Here is a 10,489-nt window from a genome sequence, read left to right on the forward strand (position 1 = left end):
AAACTGAACATTTTAATGAAACTTTCTGTACAACGTTTGAAANCTGTCGCAAAAATGTATGCGCGCAATATATATGGTGGCGAAAATGTTAATAGGAAAGAGACATTTTGGCACGTCTTAGCTACTATTCTTTTTTTAGAAACCTAATTAAAAACTGAACATTTTAATGAAACTTTCTGTACAACGTTTGAAATTTTGAATTGCATGGTCTTTGTAAAATGACGAGCTACACTTTCATAAAAAATAATAAACATTAAATAATCGAAAGGGTAATAGCCAAAGAAAGCTAAAATGTCTCTTCCCTATTTATATTTTTACCACTGTATCTAATAATAATAATAATAATAGATTGGCGCTTACACATATGTTAGTGTTTGGCCGAGCTGCTCCTCGATTTGTGGCGTGCGCCTTGATGTTGTCACACAAAGAGGACTCCAACTCCGAACTTCGATTGTATTTTAATGAGAAGCTATTTTTCATAGCAGAAATACACTCGGAGGTTTGCCATTGCCTACTGTTGCTTTGACCAGGGCTTGAACCCAGGCGCTGCGGATTGGAAGCGCGCACTGCTTACCACCACGCCACAGCGGCCGCTGTATTTACAGCGTATATTTTTCATATCCATGAACTTTTCGAATTTTTTATAATTTCACTAAATTCAAGTTAGAATCATTTCATGAAAAAAAACTTAACATAAAATTATTAACCCCCCCCAAAAAAATATTCAGCTAAAATTGATAGACTGCAATACAGGGAGAGTACCAGTTTGACAGAATAAAACATAACCAAAGATCATAGAAANGAGTACCAGTTTGACGGAATAAAACATAACCAAAGATCATAGAAAGTAAGTATGCTGGCTATGTTTATGGCCCCCTTATAGGGTTGCCAGATTCTGAAACGGAGAAAGGAGTACATTTCTATTTTCGATAGAAAAAAAGCAGTACAGAACTTAAAAAAGGAGTACAACTTTTGTTTTATTTTTTTTGTGCAATTTATTGTTATTAATTACCATTATTTAGGTACAAAGAAACATATAAATCTTTTTCAAAGCAACAATAAATGTTGAAAATAAATAACTAAATTCTACAAAGGAATTCCAGGCTATTCCTGAATGTATGGCAATTTTTTATTTTATAATTTAAAATTTTTCTGATTTTTATACCCGAGCGCCCTGCACCTACCTGCCTACGACCATGCTTACACCTTTTCACTATCACACTTAACTTTACTTACTAAGTAGTGTTTGCCACAATATGAATGGCAAAGTACAGGGCTTAAACTAATAACTGTCGCAAAGGTTTTTCGAAAAATAAAAGAGTCCTTTAAATATTTTGCGAAAAAAAGTATTTTCTGCTAACTTTATAAATAGTTTACTAATTTACGTCTGGCAACCCTACCCCCTTATATTCAATGTTGTTTGTGATAACGAATGTGTACAGAGAGACGCTTTTCAATTAATAAAGAAAACACTGAAAATTGGAACATTATCGGTACAAATATGAAAAATGGAGACACTTCTACGTTCCGACTTTTAAAAAAAATTCAACGGGACAATTTTCTCAAAATCGGTACTGTTCCGCCAAAATCGGTACGAATGGTCACCGTAACTAAAGAACAAATTAAATATGTACTCTTCTTTAGAGCTGTAAAACTATCGATGGTACTATCGGTAGTAACGAATAGTTCTATTTTTTTTGCACTATTGACTAAAAACTTGAATTCACCAAAATTGAAGTGAGTAAAAGCAACTACAATACCTGGATCATGCTAATCGGGTGTAATTAAATTTAAAAAAAAAAAACAGTTTGGATATCTTCTTGGAACCATACTATGGTGTTAGTAATTCTGCGTCGATGGAAGACACTATTACTATGGGCCACGGTTAGTTAGATTTTGGAGATTCTTGTATTTCCTTTTGATACTTTGAATGGATAAATAATCATGTAGAAGTCGGGGCACGGTTCGGGTATTTGTACAATGATTTCGATTCTTGTAGCACAGGCTTAAATTATGGACTTTTCCGTAAATTTTGGAGAGAGTTCTATGCCAATACGTGTCGTGCTGAAATAAGTAAGCGACGAAAATCGTCGAAAACTATGCAGTGCTGCCAAATTTTTCGGTTTTAATACACTAGTCGAGTCGAAATTTTAGGCAATGTCGTGAAATTTTCGATACGATTCGACTCTCGAAAAACGACTTGCTTTCGACACGACTCTCGCAATAAGGCTGATTAAGTTATCAGGTAATCTCGTTAAAAATTACCAGAAAGGTGTCAAGAAAAAATCAAAATAAAATGGCGAATTTAATGAAGAAAAAGAAGAACGTATTACAAGTAACGAAAAAATTCTGTTTAGGGACACGGTTACCAGACTTACTGATTTTATAGTACAGTACTGATTTTTCAACTCTCGCACTGATTTTGTTCATTTATTCAATCAGTGCGCTAATGTCCTGATTTTTTTAGATTTTTTCTGATTTGTACTGATTTTTCGATTCTGAGCATAGAAATTTGTAATAGTGGTCTTCCCACCAAGCTTGGTATTCGGTAACTAGGTGTTGGGTAATTTTCTCCCATGAATTTTGTTTGTGTATTATTACTTTATATATATACTTAAGGATTTTTTTAGCTTTTCACATAACGGCGTAACTTCCTTAAACTGGACTGTAAAAAAGACGAGACTAATTTAATTATAGTGGACATTTTTCAGACAATGTTTGATATGCTAAAGAAACTAATACCACAAAATGCTAAAGAAACTAATACCACAAAAAGAGCAATCGTTTTATTGGCATCAGTGCACGGGCTTCGAAAAAATTAATATTGGTAGATTTTGCATATAAAAAATTGTAGAAGTTGGTAGATTTTTTAAAGGAAAAAGTATTAGATAATTTTTACTCATATAGGATAAATCATGGCGAATTCAGAAAAGATGATGTTACCAGAGCAGCTGGGTTTTCGTTTCGGTGGTTCTTAATGTCGAAATTATGTATTTGCTGTAATTCTTACTGGGATTGTGCATATATGTATATATATTTCACGTGAATAAAATATTCAATAAAAAACCAATACATAAAACTGGGCCCGAATCACGACAACCGTTATCGAATGAAACTCGATTCTAATCGATTAATATTTTTTTGTGTTCAGATTCAAAGCATATTCCAGACTTCCAAAAGAAGCTGTGGTATAATTGGTTAATAAACAGAGGAAGGACTTCGTTCAACTGCAATGCCTCCGCTCCTGAAAGCTCGCGTGCCTCTTCCAAATACACACGCCGACTGTTCAGTCAAGTTTGCTACAAGATCACGCCTAAAGATGATTGATACTTTAAGTAAAACAGACCGAAAAAGAGCAGTCGCCCAATATCTAAATTTGGTTAACTCTTTCTGGTCAAGTTATCCCCATAACTACAAAACAATTAATCCCAATCGATCGTCCACAATTTTCCCAGTTGAAGTATCAAGAAAACAAATGGTTGTTTATAACCGTTTCCGGCTTGGACATACGCGGTTTAAACATCAACACCTTTTTGAGAAAACGCAGACAGCCCCTTGCCCATAAATCATATCACAGAGAGTTGTCCGCAGCTAGAAAACTTACGTCAATAAATCAGCGTCAATGGTCTAATAGAAACATTAAAAATTGTAAATAGTTCAAACATAAAAACATTTGTAAAATTCATATGTAAACTGAATCTATACTTTGAAGTGTTATATCCTTATACCATATATGTAATACTTCTATATTGGCAGTAAGCTAACTTCTCAATGTGTAAGCATTCCGAAATCAAAGCGAGACAGTCTAGTACCATTTTTGTCAATGTATTGTGTACTTGAGTGCCGTTTTTNGTATCTAAATTTGGTTAACTCTTTCTGGTCAAGTTATCCCCATAACTACAAAACAATTAATTCCAATCGATCGTCCACAATTTTCCCAGTTGAAGTATTAAGAAAAAAAAAATGGTTGTTTATAACCGTTTCCGGCTTGGACATACGCGGTTTAAACATCAACACCTTTTTGAGAAAACGCAGACGGCCCCTTGCCCATAAATCATATCACAGAGAGTTGTCCGCAGCTAGAAAACTTACGTCAATAAATCAGCGTCAATGGTCTAATAGAAACATTAAAAATTGTAAATAGTTCAAACATAAAAACATTTGTAAAATTCATATGTAAACTGAATCTATACTTTGAAGTGTTATATCCTTATACCATATATGTAATACTTCTATATTGGCAGTAAGCTAACTTCTCAATGTGTAAGCATTCCGAAATCAAAGCGAGACAGTCTAGTACCATTTTTGTCAATGTATTGTGTACTTGAGTGCCGTTTTTGTATATGTGTTGTGTACATGTTTATTTATAAACGTATGTGTTCCTTTTCTTTCGTGCGTGTTTATTGATATATCTGTACTGTAGTGTTTGCGGACGGTACTAGCTCTTACTGCCAATATAGGAGTATTACATATATGCCTTATACATACCTAGTTCCTAAGTTGTTTCACTTTTATACATATGAAGCTGATGGTCTCGTTGCTGGAGCTGTTTAGGTTAATTTGTTATCCTAATGCAATAAATAAATAAATAATAATAAATTTAGAGGTTGGTTTAAAATTAAAGCTTTGTCTAAAGTATAGAATTTCTATTATCGGGTTTTGACGTATGTATGTTTCTTAAAACCCGATAATAAAATGCCTACTTTAGACACATCTATAAAATAAAAAGCAACGAGGCCTTTAAGCTTTCTGTTTTCCAGTTGCAAATTGCGTAACATAAGAAAGTTAGTTAACCAGCCGATTTCTACAAGTTGGTCTAATATTTATATTGTTTACCGACTAACTGCTTCTTTTTCCATTGTAGTACAGAGGCGAAAAAAATTAAACAGCTGTGTATATTTGAATAAATTTATTCAGTAGAAAGATTAACATTAACTAATCCAGCAGGTATAAAAGATGGTTTTGTAGGGAAGGAAAGCATACTTGCTGCAGAAGTTCAAGTGGATTGTGCTCTTTTTTTTGCACTAGTTTTCGCTCATCAACGGGAAGAGGTAAGTTTTAAATTCTTTGGCTAATTTTGCAAAAATAGTGACTGAAAATTTTAGTAGCTTTAAAATATATATTGATATTTTTTTACGCGATCAATCGCCTTTAGTTATCAAAGAAAACGAAGCAGAACTCACAAAATCCTTTCTGAATTTCCGAAAAAAATTCAAGAGTTTTGGTACGCAAATAAAATCTGATCCGTAATAGATAAGGTTGGGCGTAATACAATTGTTTTCTGTCTTCACTTCTACAAATAATGTCAACTAGAGATGTGAAGACTCCATAATTTTAACAGTTCAAAGAATATAAGAGATATAAATAAGCTCAGAAAAGTCAGTGAATAATAAATAAAATATTAATTTTTCTAGCTTCAACTTCCTGGACAATGTCGTCTGCGAATATAGAGCTCCAATGTGCCGCTCAAAGTGTTGGTACTGTCAATACGCTGGTGACTACACTTCTCCAGGCACTACTTGCCGCACAATGTGCCATCTCTGCACCCGAGCTGTGGCCATCAGACTACGCAGATCAAGCTCTGAAAAATGGCTTGGACACCTATGATTTTGTGGTGGTGGGCGCTGGATCTGGCGGTTCGGTAGTAGCCAGCCGTTTAAGCGAAAATCCAAACTGGAATGTGCTAGTTCTGGAAGCTGGGGGTGACCCTCCACAAGAAAGTGAAGTTTGTATAAATATGTATGGATTTGAAAACTTTTAAATTTTCTTTTATACAACTTTCCTCAGGTACCCGCTTTAATTTTTTCTATGGAAGAAACAAGCGCAGTATATAACTACTCTACGGAGCCAAGTGACAAAGCTTGTTTGGGTCTCATCGACGGTCGGTGTTATTTCCCACGAGGAAAAATGATAGGCGGCTCTGGTGGTGCTAATGCCTTGTTTTATGTTTGGGGCAATCGCAAGGATTATGATGGTTGGGCAGAGGCTGGCAACACTGGATGGGGTTGGGATGACGTCGTACCATATTTCGAACGTTCAATTCGTCCCGTAGGTAATGAGTCCGATCCACTAGGATATCTGACAATCAGTCAATTGCCTGATACTGACACAGATATAGCGGACATGCTCGCACAGGGATCCGCTGAGTTGGGCATACCGCAGAAATGGGAATTTAATGATATTAGCGAACCAGGATATTTCAAATTACCTCGCACAATAGGAAATGGACGTCGCACGAGTCCAGCCAAGGGCTACCTATCGAGAGTTTCAACACGGTCTAATTTGCATGTGATAAAAGAAGCGCATGTCACCAAGTTGAATTTCGATGATAGCGGAAAAAAAGTTAACTCGGTGAGCTTTATACTTCAGGGAAAATATGAGCTGAATGTGACAATTGGCAAAGAGTTGGTTGTATCCGCAGGCGCAATAGATTCGCCAAAGCTGTTAATGTTGTCTGGTGTTGGTCCAGCGGATCATTTGAAGCAATTGGATATTCCCGTTGTACAGGACTTGCCAGTCGGCGACAATTTGTATGATCATGTGAATGTTTTGACTTTTCTTAAATTGAGGGAAAATGTTGCACCGAACGTCACGACGGTCGACACTCTTGATATCATTTATAAATACCTAATTCACCAGAATGGAACATTGGATAGAACACCTTCAATTACAGGATTCATTAATACGCTTAAAAACGATACATACCCGGATATAGAGGTCCACCATATAATAATCCGACGTAATGATCAGGCTACTTGGCAAATATTCGCCAGTGGGCTCTACCTGAATGATAACATTACCGATCAAGTATCCAAGGCGCTCGAAGCAGCTGATATTTTAATTATGTTTAATTTTCTTTTGACGCCCAAGTCTAAAGGCTATATGCGACTACAGAGCTCCAATTACAAAGATGATCCCAAATTGGTACATAATTACTTTAGCGAATCAGAAGATGTGGAGACTGTACTGCGGGCAATGCGTTTCCAGGAGCAGCTGGTGAACACTACAGCCTACAAGGCCATGAACGCCACGATGCTACTACCCAGTATTGACGAGTGCGATGCTTATGAACTGAGAAGTGATGATTATTGGCGTTGCTATCTTAAGTACTTTTCTTGCACCCTCTATCATCAGTCGGCTACAGTTAAAATGGCCCCTGAGACGGACGAGACGAGCTGTGTGAATCCACGTTTGCAGCTTCGCGGTGTTGACAACGTGCGTGTGGCTGATGCTAGTGTCATGCCAAAGGTGCCCAGTGCCAATACAAATGCGGGTACAGTTATGATTGGTGAAAAGGTAGCCGATTTTATACGCGAAGACTGGCAGAATTAGAAGCTTAGGACAGTTTTCATTTGCGACATATTTGAAGTACCCGCAGAAGGGATATTATAAGATTTTCTTAAATATCTCTCTTCCAGAACCATTTCTTAAGTCCTAAAAAACTTTTAAACTTCGGATTGTACTAAATATATAAAATATATATAACAAGTAATTTTTAGCAAAAAAAAACCGGCTTCAACTCTCAAATAAAAATATATATTATATAATATATATATATATATATATCTCATGATCCAGCAAAAAGAATTATCGAAATCGGTTGACGTGGTCCAAAGTTATGCGGTAACAAACATAAAAAAAAAAAAATTATTCCGACGAACTGATAACCTCCTCCTTTTTTGGAAGTCGGTTAAAAATGAATTGCTGTTCGAGTGTTATCGCATAACTCAAGAACGGCTCAACGGATTTGCTTCGTTTTTATTTCATTTTGTTTCTTTCTGTATGTAGAAGGTTCGTAAAGAGAAAATTAGAAAAATGGTGTTGCCAGATAACTGAAATATCAGAAAAAAAATATTAATAAGCCGCAGTAGTGCTATTTCACTGAGAATGTATAAAAAAAACTTATTCCAAAAAATTTGGAAAGCGTTGCCACCATACGAAAAAAATATATATATAAAAATGGATTTCCTTCCAGTGTTATCGCATAACTCAATGACGGCTCAACGGATTTGTTTCGTTTTTATTTCATTTTGTTTCTTCCTGTCTGTAGAAGGTTTTTAAAGAGAAAGCTGGAAAAATGGTGTTGCCAGATATCTGAAACATCAGGAAAATAATTTCAGTTTACATAAACCGCAACACTGATACTTCACTGAGAATGTGTAAACATCCAATATAGAAAAAAATTGGATAGGGTTGCCACCATCAAAAAAAATCTTTATATATAAAAATTAACTGATATTCGTGTGTTATCGCATAACTCAAGAACGGCTCAGCAAATTTGCTTCATTTTTCTTCAATTTTGTTTCCTTCTGTCCGTAGAAGGTTTGCAAGGAAAAAATTGGAAAAGTGGTGTTCCAGATATCTGAAACATCAGAGAACTGATTTGAATTTGAACAAATCGCAATAATGATACTTTACTGAGAATGTATAGAAAAATCCTATATAGAAAAAAATTTGGATAAGGTTGACACCATTAAAAAAAAAATTATGTATATATGAAAATCAATTGCTGTTCGTGTGTTATCGCATAACTCAAGAACGGCTCAGGAAATTTGCTTGCTTTTTAATTCAATTTGTTTCTTTCTGTCTGTAGAAGGTGTGCAAAGAAAAAATTTGGAAAAATGCTGTTGCTATCAGAAATATCAGAAACATTTTTTTTTTACATAAATGAACCGCAATAAATTCACGTTGCTGGGAATGCATAAACCATATTAATATAGAAAAAAATTGAATAGGGTTACCGCCTTTCGAAATAAAAAAACTACGAAAATGGTATTTATGTAAAATAACAGTACGAATATAAAATGAANGCATAAACCATATTAATATAGAAAAAAATTGAATAGGGTTACCGCCTTTCGAAATAAAAAAACTACGAAAATGGTATTTATGTAAAATAACAGTACGAATATAAAATGAAATGTGTGAGATAGCTCTTTACCATATTTTAAGACAGGATTTCCACCTATCTAAAAACCTCCTTATGTCATTTAATTTTAAAATTAAAATGTTTGATCATGTAGTAGATGTTCTTCGCTATAGTCTGCGGAAGAAATTTGAGGAAAATGTCTTCATCGTCGGTAAAAACCACGAACAAATTCATACAGACATATGTTTATCTTCTCTATATATATAAAACTAAGTTGCGCACGTATGACCGCCCATAACTCGAAAACGGATTGTCCTATTTAAGTAGACTTTTTTAGTTGTGTTCGTTTTTGCTCAAGGAAAAATGTTGCGGAGAGAAAACTCCGATAAGTGGCACTGGAATTGAATTGTTACTAAAAATCATACTTATAGTCAGATTTCGGTCATATTCTATATATGCATTGGTGAGGGAAGAAAAACATTTTCCGAAAAATTCAACTAGAGTAACTTCATGGTAAAGTACTAGAACTTAGTATGGGTAAATATGAAGTCAATTCAATACTCAAGGAAGAAACTGGGCGTTATTGAAGACGGGGGTGTGGCCCATTCCATGCAAAGAGAATTTTTAATAAGAAATATGCAACTCTAGAGGGGTTCATGGTAGAGTACTCGAACATGGTATAGAGATACATGTATGAAAGCAATCGAATACTCATGGAGAAAAGTTGGACTATTTGAAAAGGGAGTATTGTGTGTCTTTGAGGGGGTTCCTGAATAGTTTAAGCTCACAATTTGACCCGCCAGGTGAGCTAGAGACGAGTTATTACTAAAAATTGTATTTATGGTTATGCCTCATATTCGAAATATGCTTAGTATCGTAAGGTGCAATATTGCTGTGAAAAAATTTGCCCGACAAGTTGCTCAGGAGTCGAGTTATTAACTAAAAATTCGTATTTATGATGCCATTTGGCCCATATTTAGGATATGTATTGGAAATGGTAAGGGCAATACCTTTGAAAAAAAGAGCCGTCAGGTGGCTCTGGAGTCAAGTTATTACTAAAAAACGTCCGATTACGTTGACCTGATGCACCACTGAGTATTTCGAACTCCCGTGTGTCTGACTAAGGCATCGAATCCCAGACCATTTTGTGAATCCCGGGATTTCGGGATCTTAAATTGGTAATCCCAGGCTCCCGGGATATTTCGGGATATTATTACTATTATATTCTTACTATTAATTTAATTAGTCTTGCTTTAGTGCGAATACTAGAAGTAAAATAAATTTGTATTTTAAGCAAAGAAATGTAAATGCCTTTATTTTATATAAATTAAAAAGTAAATTACAAACTGAATATATCTTAGAAATATTAAAGCATCTAGCGTATCATCCCATCATATATGGCCACTACAATTTAGGTTCTGTACAATGTCAGAATGGTGTCCAGCTAAGATCAGAAATCAGTGCTATGTGCTTAAGCTCCTCAATAGCTAAGTTATATGGAAATGGTTTTTGATCGTGGCCTTTGGAGGTAATGGAGGAGCAAACCTCTCTAAAAAAGCTCTGGGTTGGAGCAAGGTGTTAGACGACCCGTGCTGATGTTCAGCCTGGCTGGGGACCCAG

The 10,489-nt window shown here is 35.3% G+C and overlaps 1 protein-coding gene across 1 annotated transcript; it reads left to right on the plus strand.

The window, feature by feature from the left end:
* The first annotated feature begins 4,970 nt into the window (after nucleotides 1-4,970).
* LOC108378498 (glucose dehydrogenase [FAD, quinone]-like) lies at nucleotides 4,971-7,457 on the plus strand. The gene is made up of 3 exons (XM_017634791.1): nucleotides 4,971-5,051; nucleotides 5,415-5,725; nucleotides 5,788-7,457. Exons 2-3 carry the CDS (start codon nucleotides 5,432-5,434, stop codon nucleotides 7,330-7,332), a joined length of 1,839 nt encoding a protein of 612 aa, XP_017490280.1. The 5' UTR covers nucleotides 4,971-5,051; nucleotides 5,415-5,431; the 3' UTR covers nucleotides 7,333-7,457.
* The last annotated feature ends 3,032 nt before the right edge of the window (nucleotides 7,458-10,489 follow it).

The sequence above is a fragment of the Rhagoletis zephyria genome, unplaced genomic scaffold, assembly GCF_001687245.7.
Source record: "Rhagoletis zephyria isolate East Lansing unplaced genomic scaffold, Rhagoletis_zephyria_1.1 Rzeph_scaffold_14231, whole genome shotgun sequence".
NCBI lineage: Eukaryota > Metazoa > Arthropoda > Insecta > Diptera > Tephritidae > Rhagoletis > Rhagoletis zephyria.